Source organism: Manis pentadactyla, chromosome 4 (assembly GCF_030020395.1).
Source record: "Manis pentadactyla isolate mManPen7 chromosome 4, mManPen7.hap1, whole genome shotgun sequence".
Lineage (NCBI taxonomy): Eukaryota > Metazoa > Chordata > Mammalia > Pholidota > Manidae > Manis > Manis pentadactyla.
The window spans coordinates 140,634,196-140,658,717 of record NC_080022.1 but is presented as its reverse complement, the minus strand read 5'-3'; the positions used below and the strand labels follow the sequence as shown (position 1 = coordinate 140,658,717).

Here is a 24,522-nt window from a genome sequence, read left to right as displayed (position 1 = left end):
TGGGATGCCTCAGTGACTTGCGAATGGTCTCCTTCTCACCAAGGGATCTGGCCCCTCTATTCCCGCAGATTCACTGCTAAGGTGCTTACTCAATAATCTAAAACCCCTCCACCTCACTCCAGACCTCAAACCTTTTAAGCTTATTTGCTATTGTAATGAGATCTGGCCACAATATTCCTTGGACAATCAGTCTAAATGACCTCCCAATGGCTCTTTCGATCCTAAAATTCTCCGCTACTTATACAACTTCTGTGAGCACACGGGCAAATGGAAAGAGATCTCATATATTCAGGCTTTCTCCTACTTCTGAACCAAGCCCGCTCTCTGTCTCCCTTGCAATCCTTCATATCTTCTCCTCACTCGAAAAAAATTCACCCCACCACCCACCAATTCCCACCACGTCCTCTGACTTTGACCCTGCTGATGAACCTCCTCCCTACTTCAAACCCCTATAGCTCCCCCTCAACCACCAGTTCCTCTCCCGCCCCAACCTCCTTCTCGGCAAGATCAAAATCCCAACCCTGCCAGCTCCCCTACTGCCGTTGCAGGAGCCGCAGCACCACCTCCTCCTCCACAACCAGTTCCCCTTCCCTCACCCAGTCCCGCGCCAAGCCCTCCAGTCACTTGCTCTTGAACCCAGATCCTAGCCCCATTACGGGAAGTAGCTGGTACAGAGGGCGTTGTCTGGGTCCATGTCCCTTTCTCTCTCTCTGACCTATCTCAAATTGAGAAAAGATTAGGCTCTTTCACCTCCTACCCAGCTACTTACATAAAAGAGTTCCAGTACCTAACTCAGTCATATGACCTTACCTTTCATGATATTCACATGATCCTATCCAACACACTTTTGCCGGAGGAGTGTAGGCAAGTCTGGGAACAGGCTAGAACTCATGCCAATGAGGTTCACCAAACTACTCTAGCTCATCCAATTGGTGCTGAGGCGGTTCCTGACCGAGACCCTAACTGGGACTATAATACGGCAGGGGGAGTCACCAGTTGAGATCAATTCATCACCTGCCTTGTGGCGGGTCTCAGGAAGTCAGCCAATAAAGCCATTAACTATGAAAAACTCCAAGAGGTTATTCAGGATAAAAATGAGAATCCCTCTATGTTCCTAGACTGCCTCACCAAAGCTCTTTTACAATATACAAACCTACACCCTGAGACCCTAGATGGGAGACAATTATTAATGACCTACTTCTTCACCCAGAGTTTCCCTGACATTAAGGCTAAACTTAAATGTCTAGAGAAAGGGACCCTTAACTCCTCAGGCAGAAGTCCTGGCAGTGGCCTTCAAAGTATATAATGGAAGAGATGAAAAGGCCTGTAAACAAAAATATCAAATGCTGGCTAAGGCCTTTCAACCTACCCCAACCACTGGTGCTCTGGTATCCTCACTTCCTAAGAAGCAGCCAGGAGGACCTCCTGGTCCATGCTTCAAATGTGGTCAAATGGGTCACTGGGCTAGAGCCTGCAAGCCCAAATCCCCGGAAGCCCCCGGTCCATGCCCTAAGTGCCATCAGGAGGGACACTGGGGTGTTGACCATCCTCGCACACCGAGAGGTGCCAGGCCATCCAGCTCTAACACTCCACACATAGACCTTCTGGGTCTGGCAACTGATGACTGAGGGGCCCCGGGACTCTTCCACCCGACCACCACCATCACTGTACAGGAGCCCAGGGTAACCATTGTGGTAGCGGGTAGGCCCATCTCTTTCCTTTTGGACACTGAGGCCACCTACTCAGTCCTGAAGGAGTTTTGGGGACCTCCCTCCCTCTCACAGTCCTCTATAGTCAGGAAAGAGGGCACAGCTTATCAACTTTTACAAACTCCTATGCTTCACTGCCTCTTTAAGGGCGTTGCTCTCTCTCATTCCTTTTTAGTGATTCCCCGTTGTCCGGTTCCCCTTATGGGAAGACCTTTTATCCAAGGTAGGGACCTCCATCACCTTTACCCTTTGCCCACGCCTCAACCCCGACTCGCCTTCGATCCCTTTTCTACTTGCTCTCCAAACCATTCCAGACCCACCTCCCTCCCCCTTTCCCTTACCCTTTGTCAAGTTAACCCCATAGTCAGGGATACCTCTGCCTCCTCCATCGCCACCTGCCCACCTGTAACCATCTAACTCAGAGACCCTACCTCCTTCCCCTCACAATCTCAATACCCCTTCTACAAAAGGGCCTTTTGAGACCAGCCAGTTCCCCTTACAACACCCTGATACTGGCTATCAAAAAACCTAATGGCTCTTATAGGCTAGTTCAAGATTTAAGAATTATCAGTGCAGCTGTTATTCCAGTCCATCCAGTAGTCCCTAACCCCTATACTTTATTGTCCACCATTCCTGCTTCCACCACTCACTTTTCCGTCCTTGACCTCAAAAATGCATTCTTCACAATTCTCCTCCATCCCAATGGGACCACTTAACACCTTCAACTCCACAGACTACAAATCCTCCAGTAATCTACTCTACAAACCAAACAGGACCTCCTTACAGCTGCATAAGGCGGCATATGTGCCCTACTCCGAGAACAATGCTGCTTCTACACCAACAAATCCGGTCTCGTCCAGGATGGAGCAAAACACCTCTGTGAACAAGTCTTCAAACTCCTAGAAAACTCCCCTAACAATCCATTCCCTTACCCCTTCAATTGGTTCCTGCCCCTCCTAACCCCTATTACCTTTCTTCTTCTTCTTCTACTTTTCTTTCCCTGCTTCACTAACCTATTTCAAAAATTCATTCAAATCAGATTTTGAAAAATTCTAACCATACTGTCAACCAGTTACTCCTCCAGGGCTATCAAGGCCTTCTCACGAAGAATAATGAAACCAGCTAGATGACATCATGAATCATCTCAGGATGCCCGCCCTTCCCCAACTCTACGCAATGGCCTCGCTAACCCCAGAATCTGCGCCCCCTTCCAGCAGTAAGTAGCTAGAGAATGAGATTCTATGCCCAGTTCCCCAGAGGCCCAATTTAAGAAAAGAAAAAAATGGGAATGAAGGCAAATTCTGGTGCGCTAAGACTCCCACCCCTTAAGATCCAATCACCACCGACCAGATAGTCGTGCACCCCTTAAGATCCAAGCACCAACGCAGAACACACCCTACCCCTACTCCTTAAAAACGCGCTTCCTCACCCAGAGCTGCTGCTCCCTCTCTCTGGGGGCAGCCATTTTCTCTTTTACATAACAAAATCTCTTGCATGAGCCCCTGTCTCCTGAGTTGTTCTGGGGTAAGGAGGGTGGCAGCGAGATACCCTTTCAATATTAATTTAACACATCACATAAATCAAAGAAGTGATTATTTTAATAGTTGCTGAAAAGGCATCTGTTTAAACTTCAGCATGCCTTTTTCCCAAGTTAATACTCAATAATTTAAAAATTGAAAAAAAATTCCTCAATATGCTAAGTACTATGTCTTTTAAAGCAACAGAAACATTATGCAGATGTTTAAAATACTAAAGCATTCCATTAAAATACAAAACAGAAGAATTCTTACTATCAACATTACTATTTAATGCTTGTGAAAGTTTCAGTCTAGGCAATGAGGTAGAAATTAGAAAATAATATATGTGACCATTAAAAAAGAGATAACATTATCTTTATTTGAAGTGAATATACTTAGAAAATCCAAAGTGATCAGATAAAAAAAAATAGAATAAGAGTTTGATGTCATAGATGGATATAAATAAATTAGCTTTTCCCAAGTACTATTTATAAGGTGTAATGGGAAAAAATATCCCTTCATTATCACAAGAAAATTAATGAAAAAAATGAGACATAGAAGAACTAATATGCACAAAATACTGTGTTCTAATAAGAAAAGTTATAACAATGTCAATTTTTTTCCAAATAAATTTTTAAAGTGAATGCAATTCTGATCAAAATACCATGAGGAGTGCTCATTTTGGCTACACATATACTAAAGGTGGAATGATTCAGAGAAGATTAGCATGGCCCTTGTGCAAGGATGACATACAAATTCATGAAGTGTTCTGTTTTTTCTATCGTATGTTGGAAAGTTGCTAAGAGAGTCTTAAAAGTTATCACACACACACTAATTTGAACTATGAGTGGTGATGGATGTTAACTAGACTTACTGTGATCACTTCACAATATATACATGTATCAATTATTATGCTGCACACCTGAAATTAATACAACGTTATATGTCAATTACATCTCAATGAAAAAAATACCATGGGACTTCTGGGGGACACCACTAAAGAACTTAAGAAATCACTCTGAAGTTTGAATAAAGCAAAAAACTAGGAGGAAAAGCCAAAGGTATATTGCAATAAAATAAAGAGGGATGTGTGTAAATCACATCACCAGTATTAAGACATACTACAAAGCTACAGTAACTGAAACAAGTTATATTTCCATAATGGACAAACATTAAAAAAAAATACAAAGCTCAGAAACAGACACTAGTATGTATCTATATCTATCTGTACATACTGGATTCTAGTATAGCATATATATATATATCTAGTATATGATGAAGTTTAACTTTTAGTTGAACAAGGTCAGAACAAATTATTAAATGATGCTAAGACCATTTTTAAACTATTTGAAAAATTATGTTAGATCTGTACCTTACGTTTTTCAGCAAAATATATTCCAGATAAAGTTTTAATAGTAATATTTTTCAAAAAGTAAAATAATGAAAAGAAAATACGATTATTCATTTGATTTGAGGTTTTTTAAAGCACAAATACAAATTTCACCAAGGTAAAATGGAAATATTTGACTGAACAAAATTTTAAATCCTTTGCATTTGAGAAAATTCCACATACAATGGAAGGTAAGTGACAACTGTATAAAATACTTTCAATATAAATGACTGAAAAAGGGCTACAACCCTTGTTTGAAAGCCTTTTTAAAAATCACTAAGTGAAAAATATTCCAATAAAAAATGGGCAAAGGACATGAGAAGGTGAGTCCCTAAGAATATATACAAATGTCAATTATTATTTTAGACATTTTCAAAATCAGATTATTAGTTACAGTGGTTATTTTCTTTATTTCAAAGACCCAATTTTATTTTTGATCTTAAAAATAACTCAACTTGTTCACTGCATTTGTTCCCTGGAAAATATATTATTCTTGACTCCAAGTGTTGTTCCAGTTATTAAAAAAAAAAAAAATCAAAGCTAGACTTAAAGTCTAAGGATTTGCCATTCTTAAAGTTATTCAAAAGAATGTGTCATGGGTCCAGAAAGCAGAGGTCCCAAAACTCTAAGTGATAGAAATAGCACTCATAATCATGTGTATAAATTTCTAAGTTGGCCAGTACAGAAGTTATGCTTCCAATATGACTAAATAAGTTCCTACTGGATCAAATTTTCTGTGGATAACAATGCTAAGTTTGGGATAAAATTATAAAAACAAATACCTGAAGGCATGAGAGAGTGAACCAAGGCAGGCAGGTTAGAGAGGGGTATTAACACTCAGCTGAAGAAGCTGGGACAGTTACTATCCCCCTTCCTTCCAACTTACAGGGTGAGGGCAGGCCAGAGTTGGTGGTACCATACAGGACAGTTAAAACTCTGCTGGAAAATCCACAGTCTTTAAAAGCCTGAAGAAACAGAGGACAAAGTTCAGCACAATCACAGCTGCTTGTAAGCAACAGAGGAAATCCTATAAAAGAGGTAGCCAGAGACAGGAAGTCCCATATTCTGTGTATACACAATGCCCAAGTTTCTGGTGGCTTCTGAATTGTGCATGTGCAGACTGAATGTAAAATACAAACCAAAAAACCAGACAAATGGAATGGATGTTTGACCTAGTGCAGTTTGAGTCCAACCAACTGGACTGCCAGCTAAAATAACGCATTAGCCATCTCTAGAGAAATAAAACAAAATCTACATGGCAATTACAATTCAAGGATAAAATCCAAAATTACTCAGTATACAAAGAAACAGGAAAATGTGACCTATTCTCAAGAGAAAAAACAGTACATGGAAACAAACTTGGAAATTATACAAATGTTAGAATTAAAAGAAAGATCATCAAAAAAGTCACCAAAATGTGTTCAGTAAGATAAAAGAAAATGACTGAAATAAATGGATAGGAAATCTCGGCAGAGAGATAGTAACTATGAAAAAGAACCAAATGGAAATTCTAGAACTGAAAAAAAAAACAACAAAACAAAAAACCCACCAATATCTAAAATAAAGCCACTGGATGGACTTAAAAGAAAATGGAAATGACAAAGTAGTGAGTAAACCTCAATTCAGAACAATAGAATTCATTCAGTCTGAGAACAGAGAAAAAAAAATTAAGAAAGCCTCTGAGGTTTGGGATATAACAGCAAAAGGCCTAACATATGTGTAATTGAATCCCAGAAGGAAGAGAGTGATTGGAATAGAAAAAGTAACTTTAGCAATAATGTTTAGGTTTCTAAATTTGGTGAAAGACAACTTGTAGATTCAAGAACTTGACAAAACCCAAGCAGTATAACTAACAAAGAAAATCACTCCTGGACATATCATAGTGGAAATACTGAAAATCAGATATAGAAAACATCTTGAAAGCAGCCAGAGAAAACTGACACAGTACATACAGAGAACAACAATTTGAATGATGTCTTAGCAGAAACTCTATAGGCCATAAGACAATGGATGAACATATTTAAAGTACTGAAAATTTTCTACATCCAGTGAAGACATCTTTAAAGGAGGAATTTGCTGGTGAAAGAAGGCTAAGGGAATTTGTTGGCTGTAGATTTGCCCTGCAAGAAAAGCTAACAGCAATTCAAGCCAGAGGAGAATGATACCACTTGGATATTTACTGGCTTTTCACAAAGAAATGGTAAATATCTGGGTAAATCTAAACAAAATTTTTTCTATCCTCTTGAATTAAAAAAGATATATAAATCTGTTCAAAGCAAAATTTGTAACATTTTATAATGGTGTTGGGAAAAATGAATATCTGAATAATGAAATTGGATCTTTATAATACCATATATAAAAATTAACTCAATATGGATCAAAGAGCTAAACTTATGAGCTAAAATATAAAATTCATAGAATAAAACCAGGGAAAATCTTCATGACATTGGATTTGACAATGATTTTATACATATGACACAAAAGAAAAAATAGATAACACAGCAAAGTTTAGGTCATGTGCATTTTACCACACAAACAAAAACAAACTCATCATCATGGGCTTTAGCATTATTGTAAAATGTTTGCTAATATTAAATTAAATTAGTAGGAATAAAATGTGCATATCTGTAAAGCAAAAACAACAAAAAACAACCCTATAACACTGTCATGTGGGATTTATAATGTATATAGTATGTTATCATACATGGCATATATTACATAACAACTATAATAATAAAAGACAGCAATGGGTAATGAACTGTACGGTTACAAGATTTCTACATTTTGTGTAAAGTGGTACAATGGTTACTCTAAGTAGACTGAAAAGTTATCTACTATAATTTACAGATCCACCATGAAAAATCTGTAACAGATATAGCTAATAAGCCAATAACAAGTTAAAACTAAATACTCAAACAATTCAAATAATCTAAAAGAAGCCAGGAAAGGAGGTACAAGAGGTGTAAAAGGAAGGTACAAAAAGGAAGAACAAAAATCAGAAGGGACAAACAGAAAACAACCAAATTGTAAGTCTAAATCCAATCATAAGAATAATTACACTAAACATTAATTAAACTAAATTCTTCAATTACAAGGAGAGAGTCAGTATGGATTAAAAAGCAAGACCCAGCTAGACACTGTCAGTAAGAGACACATTCTATATATAAAGACACAGATTGGTTAAAAACAAATGGATGCTGAAGGAACAAAACAGCAGCAGACTCTCAGAACCCAAGAATGGACTAACAGTTACCAAAGGGAAAGGGACTGGGGAGGATGGGTGCAAAAGGAGGGAGAAGGGGGGAAAAGGGGCATTACTATTAGCACACATAATGTAGGGGGTGGGCACGGGGAAGGCAGTACAACACAGAGAAGACAAGTAGTGATTCTATAGCATCTTACTACACTGATGGACAGTCACTGTAATGGGGCATGTGGGGGGGTCTTGGTGATGGGGGGAGTCTAGTAAACATAATGTTCCTCATGTAATTGTACATTAATGATACCAAAATAAAAACAAAACAAAACAAAACAAAACAAAAACAAATGGATGGGAAAAGATATACCATGCAAACAATAAACAGAAGAAGGCTGGAGGGGCTATATTAGTATCAGAAAAAATAGATTTCAAGGTGAAGTACTATCAGAGATCAAAGAGGAACATTTCATAATGATAAAATGGTCAATTCGTCAGGAAGACATAAAATCACAACTGTGTATATGCCTAATAACAAAGCTCCAAAATACAAGCAGCAGAAATTGACAGAATTAAAGGGAAGAACAGAAAATCTATAATTATATTTGGAGATTTTAACATTCCTCTCTCAGAAATCAATAAAGTACCTAAATAAAATATTAGAAAACACAGAATAGAGTATCTGAATACTATGAATCACCTTGACCCAATGGATATTTAGAAAACATTACACCCAGCAACTACAGAACACATTCTTTTCAAGTATATACAGTATATTCTTCAAGACAGATATGTGCTAAGCCACAAAACAAGTCTCAATAAATTTAAAAGGATTGAAATAATGCACAGTATGCTATTTGAAATCTATAACAATAAGACACCAAGGAAAACTCCAATATTTGGAAATTAAACAACACTCTTTTAAATAATCCATATGTCACTACAGACATAAAAATAACAGTAGGGAATTATTATGAATCACTTTATGCTAACAAATTCGACAACTAAGATGAAATGGACAAATTCCTTGAAACCTACTCTTATCTAAATCAATACAAGACAAAACAGAATATATGAATAACCATGTATATTAAATAATTGAATTCATTATCAAAAAGTTTCCCACAGAAATTCTAAGCCAAGGTGTTTTACCAGCAAGTGTTTTCTTCCTATCAAACTTTTAAGGAAACATTAACACCAATATTACATAAACTTTTTCAGGACATGGAGGAAGAGGATGTTGCACTTCCCCAAATCATTTAGTGAGGCAAGCACAGCTCTAATGCCAAAACCTGAAAGGTGTAATGACAACAACAAAATATAAATATCACTCATGAACACAGACACAAAGATCTTCACCAAAATATTGGCAAATCCAACATATCAAACAGAGTTTATTCAAGTAATGTAAGGTTGTGTAAACATACAAAAATTAATCAGTGACCCTTAAAACTTAACAGTAAGAAAACAACCCAATTAATAAATGGGCAAAAAATCTAAACAGACACCTTACTGAACTAGATATATGGATGGCAAATAAGCATATGAAAAGGTGTTCAACATAAGTCATTATGGGTTGCAATTAAAACAATAAGATACCACTACAAGTATATTAGAATAGCTAAAATCCAAAACACAGACAACACCAAATGCTAGTGAGGAACAAGAACTTTGATTCATTGCTGGTTGAATGTAAAATGGTACAGCTACTTTGAAAGCATTTTGGCAGTTTCTTACAAAGCTAAAGCCAGTTTTACCATAGATCTAGTAATCACAATCTTCTTGGTTTTTACCCAAATGAGTTGGAAACTTATGTCCACACAAAAATCTGTACACTAAAATGTTTATAATGGCTTTATTCATAATTGCCAAACTTGGAAGCAACCAAGACATCCTTCAGTAGGAGAATGGATAAACAAACTGTGGTATATAATTATTCAGGAATAAAAAGAAAGGAGCTATCAAGCCACAAAAATAACCTTTAATGTATATTGCTCAGTGAGAGAAGCCAATTTGAAAAGGCTACATACTGTATGATTCTAACTATACGACATTCTGGCAAAGACAAAAATACAGAAACAGTACAATAAAAAAAAAGCCCCTGGTTGCCAGGGGCTAGAGAAGATGGAGAGAAGGATAAATAGGTAGAGCAGGAGGTATTCTTAGGGCAGTGAAACTATCCTGTATGATACTATAACGGTGGATACAAGTCATTATAAACTTGTCAAAACTCAAAGAACTAGAAAAACACAAAGAATGAACCCTGATGTAAACTATGACTTCAGTTAATGGTAATGTATCAGTATTTATTCATCAGTTGTAACAAATGTACCACACTAATGCAAGATACTAGTAATAGGAGAAACTGTTGTAGAGGGGCAGAGCGTGTGTGGGTCTTTTAGCTCTCATGGAGTAGTAATAGCCACCAAAGAGAAATCAATTAATTTCATTAAGATTAAAAACTTCTGTTCACCAAGACACTGTTAAGAAAATAAATAAGCAAGCCATGGACTGAGTAAAAATATTCGCAAAACATATATCTGACAAAGTACGTGTACCCAGAATACATAAAGATCTAACTCAGTAAATAAGAAAACAACTCAATTAAAGAAAATGGGCAAAAGATCTGGACAGACCCTTCACAGAGATAAACAAATGTCCAGAAAAGACATAAAAAAGTATGTACCTTCTAAATTAGTCATCAGGGAAATGCAAATTAAATCAAAATGATATATCATCCTCTCTCCCCAAATGAGAATGTGGAGCAACTAGAACTCTCATACATTGCTGGAGTGCAATATGGTGCAATTACCTTTGGAAAAAGGTCTAGCAGTCTCCAATAAAAAGCATACATCTGCCTATGACTCAGCAGTTCCAACCCTAGCATTTACCCAAGAGAAAACACATGTTCACAAAAAGATTTGTATGCAACCATTCACAGTGACTTTATTCATTATAGTCCCAAACTGGACATAGTCTAAATGTCTATCAGTTGGAGAATGGATAACTGTACCATATCCAGAAAATGGAACATTACTCAGCAACACAAAGGAACAAACTAAAGATAAATTTAAGGATATGGAAATTTTACATCAAAAGAAAAAGCCAAAAGCAAATATTGAACTCTAGCTCATGATACATATATATATATATGCATGTTTTAGAATTTAGAGAAAATGCATTTATGATGTACATTAAAAAAACTGATGCTAGATGGAGAAATGGATAGATACATGATAAAGTATATATAGTAAACGAGAGAATTAGATGCTGAGGATAAGTGAGCTCACTATTAAATTATTTCAACTTTGCAATATAATAAAATGTTAGAAATCAATTATATCACTAAAAAATGTACATTTGGATGTAGTGGACATAATTTTTTGGATTAAAAAAAACCTGTCTTTATCCCTGCTGCTTTCACTAAATGCCTGTCTCAATAGCTATCAAGGAAAACATGGTGTCAGAGACTACCTAAAAGAAGTCTTCAGCTGCTGTGTCATCACAATGGCGTTTATATCAACCTCTAAATTCTAAAGGCTAGAAATGTTGAAAATGTAGAGGCAGTTTCAATACCCAAAAGGCAGGACTGGGAACTGAGAAATAGAAATTTGGCTCTGGCACTGGGTGGGGGAGAGGCGATGGCTAAGCTAAAAGTTAGAAGTGGCCCATCACATACAGCCTCTCAAGCTCCAGCAGTTCTGTGTTTGGATGTCAGCCCCACATACTGGCTTAAAACCTCAAGAAACTAGAAGATCTCACCAGTGGGATCAACCAAAGCAGCTGAAACACGTCCCTGTAAACAATAAATGTTTATCTGGGCAGATAACCTGGCAGATAGCCACGTTCTGATCTTAGGCAACTTGAAACCCCACAACAGGAGGCTGAGCACAGAGGGGCCCCCTTTGCCTTTGCCACACAGGTAGGAAGGCAGAGATGGAAGGTGGTCCTGGTTCCTACTGTAGGGAGGGAGCAGAAGCCACTCTGCAAGTGCCAGTTTTTCTCTACTGGGTCATGGCCAGATTCCCTTAAACACAGGGTGTGGGGATAAAGAAGTCAAGTCAACCAGTGCTAAACAATGCCACCACATAAAGCTGGCTGTTACACCATAGCCCTGAAGGTATGAACAGCTCTGGAGTATTTGGCTGCTGCCACAGGAACCACACTGGCTGAGGGCTTCCCCATGCCTGGGTGGAAGCTTGTCACTAACTCCAGCCACACACACAGGCACAGCTGCCACCTTGGTCAGTGGCAAACAGGTGCTGAAAGAGGAGAGGCAGACCCACAGGTACAGTGCTCTGCACAGCAAAATCTGTCACTTTAGGACACTCCAGACAAGATTCATATGAGCCATATGGTTCAAACCCCATGAAAGTACCAGGTGGAAGGACTGTAACAAGAGTAAACAGCAGGTGGAAGAAAGGAATGGAGGTGTGTTGATGACATAGAGACTCCTTTCATTGACAACTGTTGCTGCGAACAATTTTACTACTAATGCTGAAAACCCCACTCCCTAACTGAGGGATAAAATCTTGGCACAGGTTATTCCTCCCATCTATATGCTCCTGCCCACAGTCCTCTTGGGAGGGAAAAGGATAGGAAAGTGGAAGCCCCAGTTTGCCTAACGGCACAGTTCAGCTCTTGTTCAGCAGACTATGGGTAGGTTCTCTTCCAGGGAAGAGAACAAAGATAGTTTAACAAAGGTTCTTTGCTCTGAAATAGTACCAAAGTTAAGTGCAGCAGAACAATAAGGGTGTGTATTTGGGATGGAGCCTAAAGGAGTATGTGTGAGAGAGAGAGAGAGTGTGTGTATGTGTGCACCTCTGTGTGTGTATTCATGTGTGTGGGTTTTTTTGGGGGGCAGATGCCAATCCATTCTTTTGACTTCATTCACATTTATAGCTTGCTTTATAATCACTTCCTGACAACACAGTAGATATAACACAAGAGACCGGTATTTGCTCACCCCACCCTCCATCTAACACTGCCCCAGCAATCCAGTTATGTGTTTTAAACTGAGAAGAGGCCAGCTTCTTGCCTTTGGCAGCACTAAGGTCAGACATTACCAGCACTCCTGTGAACAACTCAAGGCTCCACCCAAATCAGACTGCACACACTGAAATCCAACAGGAATATCATTCCAGCATAACAACCCAGGAGGAGAACTGAATATGCTGGGTGGGACAGTTGGGACACTTCTAAGTTCTGACACCAGAACACCCAAGTGGTTAGCATAGGCATTCTGATAGAGTGCTATAGTGGTGCTATATGGTGATAGATCAACTCTAGTGTGGGAAAACCCAAATGCTGTAATGAAGAAGTTATCTCTATACAAGGAGAGGGGTGAGAATGAGGGTAGGGTGCGGGCTACAGGGCAGTAAGGTGGAGAAACCAGTTTTAGAGAACTGGGTAGCTGCTGGGCTAGTCCAATTTTGAATACACAAAAGATGTTCTCTTTTTGGGAGAGGCTGATGTAGACTGGTTATGGGCAGGCCAGGACATAATAGTTCCATTTCTGGTCTAGAAGTTAACTGGAGGGCTCCTCTGTAGGAGAGTCATATCGGAATGTTTACAGAAAACTCTACAAACCTACTGCTCTTGGTTGTCCAAGGCAAAAGACATTTTTCTCCTAGAGAGCAGGGCCTGATAGCCTATAGGCTCTAAAATTCTCAATTTTATTTACTGAGTTTTCCTGTTTACAAGAAAACCTGCAGATCTCCCTAGACAGTCTTTAAAGAGATGCTAGAGAGGGGACAGCAGAGATTGTTGTGATCAATACTAAAGACACAGCTCTTCTACATCCTAACAATGCTTATTACCTGGCAAAAAAAAGAGAATGGACATGGAAAGGGAGTTTCCTAGTTTAATCAATCAATCAATCAATCAATCAATTAATTAATGTTCATCCTTTATTTTTTGTTTTTGATGTACAGGGATCTCTCAGACTCTTGACCCTTAAGGAAAATGGAGCTGGGAGTACAACAATTATTGTCACACAAAGGTACTTTTTACTTCTTTGAGAACGGCATCAGAGTGATAAATAAAGTGTAAGTGCTTTAAAATAATCACGATGTTTCTTCAGAGAGGGAATTTATTTTTAAAATACTTGCTCCATTTGGGGTACCATGGTCTCTGCTCACGTGGAAATAGGAATGAGCAGAAGGAGTTCCATTTCTGCCAGAGACAGTCTCTCTTTAGCTAATTTTTAAAAGCAATAGGTTCTCTTTGGTTCTGGAGGAAGCCACCCATCTCTGAAAGAAAAACAGGAGACAGGGTCTGGTGCTGCATGACTTCTGGCCATCTCACATCTGGAGGGACCTAAACACTCCTGTATGCAGCCTTTCCATGTGGTACAATCATGCTGAGCTGAGATACCAATGATGATTTAAGTACTTTGACGCCTCTGTTGATGTTACCATAGTCTACTGTTTTAGAAAGTAAAATAAATTTGAGGATGATTCTCTAGGGTCATGCTATCCAAGTGGTAGCCATTAGCCACAAGTGGCTATTTAAATTATCTAAAATTAAATATAATTAAAAATTCAGTTCCAATTAAAGAAAGACTTCCCATGCTCATGGACTGGAAGACTTAATATTATTAAGACGATAATACTTCCCAAAGTGATCTACAGATTCAATGCAATCCCATCAAAATCTCAATGGCATTGTTTGTATAAACATAGAAGCAGATCTTAAATTGGAAATGGAAACTCAAAGGACCCCAGATAGCCAAACAACTTTGAAAAAGAACAAAAATGAGAGGACTCACATTTTTCAATTTCAAAACTTAACATAAAAGTACAGTCATCAACAATGTGGTACTGGCATAAGGACATACAGACTAGTAGAATAGACAGCCCAGAAATAGGCCTTCACATATATGGTCAGTCAATTTTTGACAAGGGTGCCAAGACCATTCAATGGGGAAAGTACAGTCTTCAACAAATGGTAAAGCTGGATATCCTCATGCAAAAGAATTAAAAGTTGCAACCTTACCTTATGTCACATTAAAAAATTAACTCAAAATAGATGAAAGGCCTAAATAGTAAGAGCTAAAAACTAGAAAACTCTTAGAAGAAAATGTAGGAGGAAATCTTCATGACATTGGATTTGGCAATTATTTCTTGGATCTGATACCAAAAATAAAAGGCAGCAAAATAAAAAATTAGTAAAATGGATTTGTCAAAATTAAAACATTTGTATATCAAAGGACACTATCAACAGAGTGAAAAGATAACCCACTGAATGGGAGAAAATATTTGTAAATCATGTATCTGCAAGGGCTTGACATGCAGAGCATATAAAGAACTCTTACAACTCAACAAAAATAAAACAACCTGATTAAACAATGGACAAATGACTAGAGAAGACATTTCTCTAAAGAAAACAGGCAAATCGCATAAACATAAAAATATGTTCAACATCGTAAGTCATTATGGAAGTACAAACCCAAACCACAACGAGATACCACTTCATACCTATTAGAATGTCTATTATCAAGAAAACCAGAAAGCAGTAAGTTTTGTTGAGGAACTCTTACTGGTGGGAATGTAAAATGGTTTAGATGCTGTGGAAAATAGTTTGGTGATTCCTCAAAAACTTAGACATAGGATTACCATATAATTCAGCAATTCTATTCTTTAGGTATATATCCCCCCAAAATTGAAAGCGGGAATTCAAACAGATACTTGTACACAATTATGTACACCATCTGTACAACATAATATTCATAGCAGCACTATTCACAGTAGCCAAAAGGTGGAAGCAACTCAACTGCCCATCAACAGATAAATGAAGAAACAAAATTATTCAGCCATAAAAAGAAACTAAATTCTTATATAGGTTACAACATGGATAAACCTTGAAAACATGCTAAGTGCAATAAGACAGACACAAAAGGACAAATTTTGTTTGATTTCACTTACAAGAGGTATCCTAATAGGTAAATTTATAAAGACAGAAAGTAGACTAGAGGTAATCAGAGGCTGGGGAATGGGCAGAATGGGGAGTTTTTGTTTAATGGACATAGTTTCTGTTTGGCATGATGAAAAAGTTCTTGGAAGGGAGAGTGCTGATGACTGTGCAACACTGTGAATGTACTTAATACTACTAAATTGCACATTTATAATGGTTAAAATGGAAAATTTTATGTTATATAATACTTTAGCACTTCATAATAAAAAATTTTTTTTAAATTTCCTCAGGTGCACCAGCTACATTTCAAGGACTCAACAGCTACATGTGGCTAGTGGTTACCATATAGAGTACAAAGTGGAACATTTTCATCAGGACAGAAAATTCTATTGAACTTTCCAGAAGTCCTGCTCTAGAACTATATTAAAGAAACCCCCTGATCCTGTTTGCCACAGAGCCGTCCTACATGCTGCCCCTAGCTGTCTCATCCCTTATTCCTGTGCACCACTATCCTACCCATGCATTTATTCTAACAGCCTCTCTAACCATTGTAAAGCCATTAATATTGTAAATTTGAAAGTTCATAATTTTTCACAAGTGCTGTTTCATTTAATATTCCTAATGACTGGGGTGGTAGTGTTATTTCTTTTTCTTAGATGTAAAAACTAAGGCCTATAATTTTTTAAGTGGTGCTGGGATTCAAACTCTTCATTTTGAATTTTATGTCCTTTCTATCTCTACATAACACTGCCTCTCAGAGGGATTTGTCTTTTCACTGGCACTGACATCACCAAAAAGCATTCACTGAGCTGCACATAATAATGTTCTGGAGGCTAGAGGCTGAAGGTCATCATCTCCTTAGGAGTGTCCAACCTTAAGGCTTCCTTTTCTAACTTTTCCATTTTAATCAACAGTAGCTCAAATTTTCTAGTTACTTAGCCTCAAAATTTTGTAAAAATATTCACTCCTTCCCTCCTTTATCCTATTTATATTTAAACAAATAAGGAATCATACTGTAATGCTGCTCTCACATCCATCCTTTCCTTTTTGTTACTGGTGCTGCTAATCTGAGCTAGATTCCCAACCCACAATCTTAGATATTACACTGTTTTAACTGGTCTCTTGCTTTTACCATTTCTCCATTTCTCCCTTTTTAAACACTGCCACCAGATTAGCCCTCTGTATCTCCAATCCTGTCATGTTATTCCTTAACATTTCATTTTTATATAAAAATATTTTTTAAAAGCATAGAGCATTTTTTACACCTTTAACATCTATTTTCCACAATTCTCCACCTACCTTCGAGTGTAACATACTCAGATTTAAGTTTCTTCTTCTATATTCCCCTAGCACAACAAATAGTACATAACACATAGTTGTTGCTCAAATAATATGTACAGAAAGAATAAATGGCATGCAGATAGCAGAACAAAAACATTTAAGAAAGTAAATGAAAATTAAGACCTATCTCCCATGAAACAAGAACGGCCAAGAATTTTGGGGTGGGAGAGTAAGGATAAGAACATACTGAGCTATTTTAGGAAGGAAATGATAGGTCTATACTAGAAATTTATAATGTATATCCCCATATTAACAGGTCAAAAAAGGAAGACACAGGAGCTTTAACAGATGAAGAAAAAATATTTAATAAAATTTAGCCCTCATTCATTTATGATCAAAAACAACTTCAGCAACCAGAAATAGAAGGGAACATCCTTAACCTGATAAAAGATATCTATCAGAAATCTACAGCAGATAGATTTAATAATACAACTTCAAAGTATTGTTATTAAAGTCAGAAACAAAGTAAGGATTTGTTATTCTGACCACTATTATTAGAACTACTTACAGTAGGGTTGGTAGAAGATCAACAGAAAAAATTAACCCCATATTTATACCATTAATAGTCAAACTAGAAAATACAATATTCAAATTATTAATAAAAGTTGTTCAAGGGTTTTATGGAAAAGATTACAAAATATCCTCAGAGGGCATAAAACAGTAGTAATATTTTTAAAAACCTGAATAAATAAACAGTATATCACGTTCATGGGTGGGAAGATCAAATATTGTAAATATGGCCATTCTCCCCAGTTTAATCTTTAAATTCAGTACAATTACAAATAAAACTCCTACAGAGTTTTTGGTGGAATTTGAAAGTTGATCCATCTGAATAAAGGACTAGGAAGAGTCAAGACATTTCCATAAAACATTAAGGTGGGGAGACTTGCCCTACTAGTTTTAAAGATTTATTAAACTAGGATGGTGGTACTGATTGGCCCACTGGATCAAGGGGACAGAACTAAGAAACTCACGCACATATAGGGAAATGTGATTTACAAAAATAAATTCCAGATGGATCAAAGATGTAAATGTATAAAGTAAAATAAAACTTTTAGAAGAAAAAAAATGCAGGTATATATTCCTTTTGACCTCAGGGTAGATAAACTCACCCTTACCTTATATAAGCATCCCCCTTCCCCTGTAGAACTGCAATTCTTCTTGGAAACATTTTAACTTAACAAGGTGGTTCTTTAAAAAGGACAAATGACAAGTCTTATAGAGAGATAAAAGTAATATAATAACCTTTTTAACCCCACCAAAATATAGGTATTATTAGGGTAATTGTTTTGTCTATACAATAAAATTTTAAGCACATTTGCTACTTACTGCATTTCAGTGGGCCTGTTTTAATTAAAATTTTTATTATGGAAAATTTCAAACATACACAAAAGAGGGAGTAGTACAATAAATAAATCTGATTGCCATCACCAGCGTCAACAATTAGCAATACACAGTCTATACTGTACTCACATCCAGGAAGAATTTCTTAAATAAGATATAAAGTATAAAGGAAATAGTTGATAAATTTGTCAGAAAAATAATTTCTATAAAAATAAAAATACATGCTGCCATAAATCTGCAAAGAAGTAAAAAGCTAACCTTTTCAAAGAATATTGCTTCTCTCTCACTTACCAACTTTACATTTCCCTGTATGGCCCCGGAAAATGACTGGTTAGCCAGAGACGGGTAAGATTCCTCAAGGGAGGAACAACCTAAGACAGGCAGTCACAGGGGGGCCATCAGGTGAGAAATTGGGGATCAACAGAGGTGAGGTTTAGAACCTCACCCCCCGTTTTGAGAGAAATCTTCTGCATCCGTGGATGTTTTGTTGCCCTTGTCTAGCTTGGATTAATACTTAGTCTATAGGCACAGACCTGATCATCTACATTTGTCCTCTTGCAGCACTAAATTATGTTTTCTACCTTTATCTTGCATCTACCTACCACTTCAGCATTTTATTTAAAAAAATAATAATAATAAGGGAGAAATGTGGGATTCACATATAAATCAAGTATAAAAATCAAATGAATAATCATATCTGACTTGATTGTTTATAGTTCATGATGCGTAATCAAAACTGAAAGTTTCTGTGATATGACTGCCCTTGCACTGTTCACCATGTAAGAACTTGTTCGTTATGCTTCAGAAGATTGGAGACTGTTGAGAATTAGGTTTGGGGTTGATTAATGATTGTGCATTGAGTCCCCTATACAGAATTTTATTGTTAACAACCATTTGATCAATAAATATGAGAGTTGCCCTCTCAAAAAAAAAAAAATACATGCTGCCAGGAGCCAAAATTCAAAAGAAAAGCTATAGCGTGGGAGATTTGCACTGTACACAATTGATAAAAGATGCATACCCAGACCTAGAAATAAGAACCAATCAGAAGAAATAAGGACAGAAAAGAGGCAGAGAATATGAACATGGAATTTGAAGCAGAGGAAACTCAGATGGCTAATAAATATATGAAGAAATGCTTAACCCTTCTAGCAAAAACGAAAATGAAAAATAAAACAAGGTATAATTTAAGAGCCATCAAATTGGCAAAAATTAACGCTTGGAAATGCCTAGTATGGGTGAGTGTGGAAAAATTGGAACTCATATACTCTTATCAGTAAACTAGCTTGATCTCCTTGGGAAGCAATTTGACACTAGCTAGCAAAGCTGATGGTGAACATACCTTATAATGTAGCAATTTTGCTTCTAGATATATTTCTTAAAGAAGCTCAGTATTAGTACAAAGTTGACTGAAGTATTGTTGGTAGTGATAAAAAATTGTGCATCTGTAAGACAAGTCTCAATACACTGTGTTGTAACAAAACAAATAGCAGTAGACTCACAGACACTGAGAAAGGACTGGTGGTTACCATGGGGGAGGTGTTGGGGAAAGGTATTGAGAAAATTCTCAATCATAATATAAGTTGGTCATGGGATGGTAGTATAGCATGGAGAACATAGCCAATGATTCTGTAATATATTTCTATGTTGACAGATAGTAACCACACTAGTGGGGATAAGGATTTAATAATGTGGGTAACTGGTCAACCACTGTGTTGATAAACTTAAAACCAATATAACACTGTATATCAATGACACTTCAATAAAAAAAAAATTGTGTTGTATTCACATAATGGACTATTATACATCAATTAAAATGAAATAAACAGAACTATATGTATTACCATGGGTAAACCTAAAAACTATAATGTTGAATAAGAAAAGAAAAGCAGATGATAATGACAGAATGCTATGTTTATGAAGTCTAAACATGCAAAATAATACTATACTGTTTGTAGATAGGTACATGTTAAAAAGATACATATAATGAACTATATGAATGAATTAATCTAGGGAAAGGAGATTCACTAGGGAAAGATTACATTTAGGGAAGGAGAAATATAAGTGGGATCCAACATGGATAAGGAACGAATTTCAACTCTACCTCTAATGTTTTATTTCTTTTAAAGCTGGGTGGGATGTACCCAAATGTTTGTTAACTCTCTGTTTTTCTTTATAAGAATCATTTATTAAAAAAAAAAAACCCAAACAATTGGGTAGAGATTAGGATCAGTTACCAAGACAGCTCTAATTTGCACAAGGGTAGAGTTCGGCCTCTGTTTATGACCATCATTCACTGTCAGTGCTACTTTAAGGGAGGTAAAATTGTAGCTCAGAGAAGTAGGTGCTGGAACAAGGTTATGAGATTGACTAAATTAATGCCTACAGTCTCTTATCAAATTGTCCTGTTTTATTTCCTTCATTGTATTTAACAAAAGCTCAGTTTATTTTGCTTATTTATTCCTTGTTTACTGCCTGTCTCCCTTTAACTAGAACATGAGGTCATGAGGTAAGAAACTGCTTCTGTCCTCACTCACCACAGAATTCCTAATACCGCAAAGAGTGGCTAGCAAACAGTAAGTGCTCAATGGTTATCTAATGTTAAATGAATGCCAGAAGTGAAGCCTACTAGCGTTAAGGGAAGATGCCTGATCCTTGCAGAGAAGCCCAGGCTACATACAGACTGTTAAGTTCAAGCACCAATCTCTGTGAGGTGTTCATGGGAACACAGAAGTCGAATGATAAATGGGTGGTGCTCTTACCAGCCACTGCTAGAACTAGAACACTGCAGCTGGTGGAATAGGAATGAAGAGAAAATATAAAATTGTATTTGGAAACAAAATTTCTATTACCAAGATACAAACATTTTGAACCTCTGAGTCCTCTACAGACACCTAATTAATTACCTAGCTTAAATTTCTCATGCAAGTTCCAACATGAATCTGGGGATATGAACTTTCTAAAGGCCTAAAGCTTGTCACTGTAACTCTTTTCCCAGCCTCAGGTTTTGAAGAACAGAAGAAAGGGAAGAAAGGAGAAATAGAAAAACAGGAAGACACATTAAATATATTGCTTTGAACATAGCTTTTGAATAATCCTGATATGAAGCAAGTCATGCCTGTAGGAAGTTGTATGGAAAGGCTCTTCCCCTGCTCCATGGTGATGGCTACCATCAACCTTTAGGCAATGACAGTACTTCCTCAAGAGGCCATGTAGAGTAGCAGTGGTTTGGATAGGGGCTCTCAAGCTAGATCTCTTGGGCTTGAATTCTAACCCTGCCATTTACCACCTGTGTAACCTTAGGCAACTCACTTAACAGTTATATACCTCAGTTTCCTGAAATATAAAATGGACACTAACAATTAACCCTACTGAATAAGGGTTGTAGTGAGGATTAAATGTTTTACTACATGTAAAGCTCTCAGAATAATACCTAAGACATAGCAAGTCCTCAATAAATGGCACCTTTTATTGTGATTATTCATCTGGGAGAGAGAGAACTTAACGTTTAATTCTTTGGAAAACATACTAGCCCTGGAGGTTTGGGTGACTAATTACCTAATGAAACAGACAACATGAAACAGGGGAAAGCACTAGACCAAAAATCAAAATGCCCATTGAGTCAAAGATTGTCAGTTACCTTTCAATACCCAGTCACCTTCTCTTTATGTGTAAAAGAACTTTGATATACCTGGGTACATTTCTGTCCAAATAGGTGACTATATTTCCAGCCTTCTTGGCAGCTAGGGTAGCCATGTGACTGAAATGTAAATATAAGTTCTATGTAAAACCTCAAAGAAGTCTTTTTATAAGAGTGAGAGAAACCTTTCTATCCTCTTCCTCCATTACACTGTCTGCTGATGCTCTAGCAGCCATCCTGGGATGGAGCCATGTCCTAGGAAGTTGTAGTGAGCTGGAAGAGGCTTCAGCATTTGCCAACGTTGTGGTGCTCTCACACTAGCCTTGAATTGCCTACTTCTGGACTCTGATGTGAGAGAATAAAACCTCATGTGTTGAGGCCTCTGTAGTTGGGAGTTCATATTCACTCAATACTTAATGATCTATCTGGGTCCTGGCCTATTACTATTTTTTAATTGAAGTATCATTGATACACAATTTTATATTGGTTTCAAATGTACAATACAGTGGTTCAACAGTTACCCACATTATCAAATCCTCAGTCCTTCTAGTGCAATTACTATCAACATAGAAAGATGTTACAGAATCACTGACTATATTCTCCATGCTGTACTACTGTACTGTGTCCCTATGACCAACTTATACTGTGATTGTGAATTATTGTGCCCCTTTATCCCCCTCACCGTCTCCCTCAACTCGCCTCAACCCCTACGCCTTGGTAACCACTAGTCACTTCTCAGTGACTATGAGTCTACTGCTGTTTTGTTCTTTCTGTTTTGCTTTGTTTTTATATTCCACAAATAAGTGAAATCATATGATATTCACCTTTCTCTGGGTCCTGGCCTATTATTATATTATCTCAAATAAGTTGGTCTTTCTAAATCTTAGTTTTCTCACCTGTAAAATGTGGATAATACCTGATAAGAGTTGTTTTAAAAATCAAGTGATACAACACATCATAATAATACTATATAGAATGCTGATGTAGTTTTTATCAGTGAAAACAAGAGACACAGAAAAGAAGTGCAGGTGATAATGATGGGGGGCACAAAGATAAAGACTAAGGAAAATTAGAAAAAAAAAGAGTTTAGAAGGCATTGTGCTTAGAGTAGAAAAATTTCTTACAAAAAATCATGAAAATTGATCACTTAGAAATAATACTGCTAATATACTACTAAATTATCTCAATGGAAATCTTGTAATTTTCTACTCTTTCAAGTCTACAATCTCTGATCTGAATTCATTTCTAATTAGATGATTTCTGCTTTTCAAATCCCAATGTCTCCTTCTCTACATCCTTCCCATCATTACCCCCAACCTCAGTAATCGAATCACAGTTCTTGACTTTACCACAAAGAGAGCCATCCAACAGAACTTTCAGCAGTGACAGAAATTTTCAATACCTACTTTTGGCGATATGGTAGCCATTGGTCACACGTTGCTGGTTAACCATTTGAAATGTGGCTAGTGTGAATGAAGAACTGAATTTTAAATTTTATTTAAGTAATTTAAATTTAAATAGACACACGTGGCTAGTGGCTACCATTACTGGAGAGGCTACTACCAGCAGCCTACAGAGTGAGCTCTAGGAAAGAGAAGCAAATGACACATCACTTCCTCATTCCTATTTGATACCTCATTTCTTCTCAATACCTATGCTTTTGATATGGCCTTAAATGTTCGGGGAGTCTCCATTTCCCTATTTGCCATTTGGATTATCTTCTTTCCAGAGGAATAGACAGATTTGTTCGAAACACATACACACACATTCTGAGTGACACAGACATCCTTAGGGCAAAACTTACTGAACACATGAGAATAACTGGATTCAAGGAATCCACTAAATAAATGCACAGAAGATGGTTAATTCCCTGAAAAGACTTATTTTTAATTAAGGTATTATTGATATACACTCTTATGAAGGTTTCACATGAAAAAACAATGTGGTTACTACATTCACTGATATTATCGTGTCCCCTCCATACCCCATTGCAGTCACTGCTCATCAGTGTAGTAAGATGCCACATAGTCACTATTTGCCTTCTCTGTGCTATACTGAAAAGACTAACTTCTTATTTGACATTGTGTCTAAAGACATCAGAAATTCAATTATCCTTCATGATAATATGTATCCAATATAAGTCTAGTATGTTCTTTTAATTAGGTAAAACAGAAGGACAAACAGGTGAGTTTTGCTCCTAGGAGAAGATCAAACTAAAAGAAATGGCCTGAAGCAAGGTTACTGACCATGGAAAGCTTGGTATAGTAAATAAGGCTGTCAAAGTAAGTAATCTGTCAACTTGAGGAATTGGTATATTCATGATGAGGCATGGGAAGTTGGTTAAAATAATACTGCAGGTGATTTAATTCTTAATGAACAACTGATAACTCTCAACAATGCTAACTCAATCCCACAAAGGACAGGGTTCAACAATTTACTGGCCTATTCCATGTGCTTGGACAACCCTACCC

The 24,522-nt window shown here is 37.1% G+C and overlaps 1 protein-coding gene and 1 non-coding gene across 6 annotated transcripts in view; one reads left to right on the top strand and one right to left on the bottom strand.

Annotated features, from left to right (window-relative positions):
• The window catches only part of SMG6 (SMG6 nonsense mediated mRNA decay factor), a 232,681-nt gene that overhangs the window by 45,725 nt on the left and 162,434 nt on the right, over positions 1-24,522 (bottom strand). Inside the window, exon 14 of one of the 5 annotated variants that reach the window (XM_036906133.2) lies at positions 5,503-5,581. The exons of the other annotated variants lie outside the window; for them this stretch is intronic. Within the exon in view, the coding sequence (XP_036762028.2) occupies positions 5,503-5,581 (79 nt within the window). The remainder of the gene's footprint in view (positions 1-5,502; positions 5,582-24,522) is intronic. 5 annotated transcript variants of the gene reach the window in all.
• On the top strand, positions 3,899-4,005 carry LOC118922977 (U6 spliceosomal RNA). Its single transcript, XR_005028970.2, has one exon. It is a non-coding gene; the product is annotated as a U6 spliceosomal RNA (small nuclear RNA).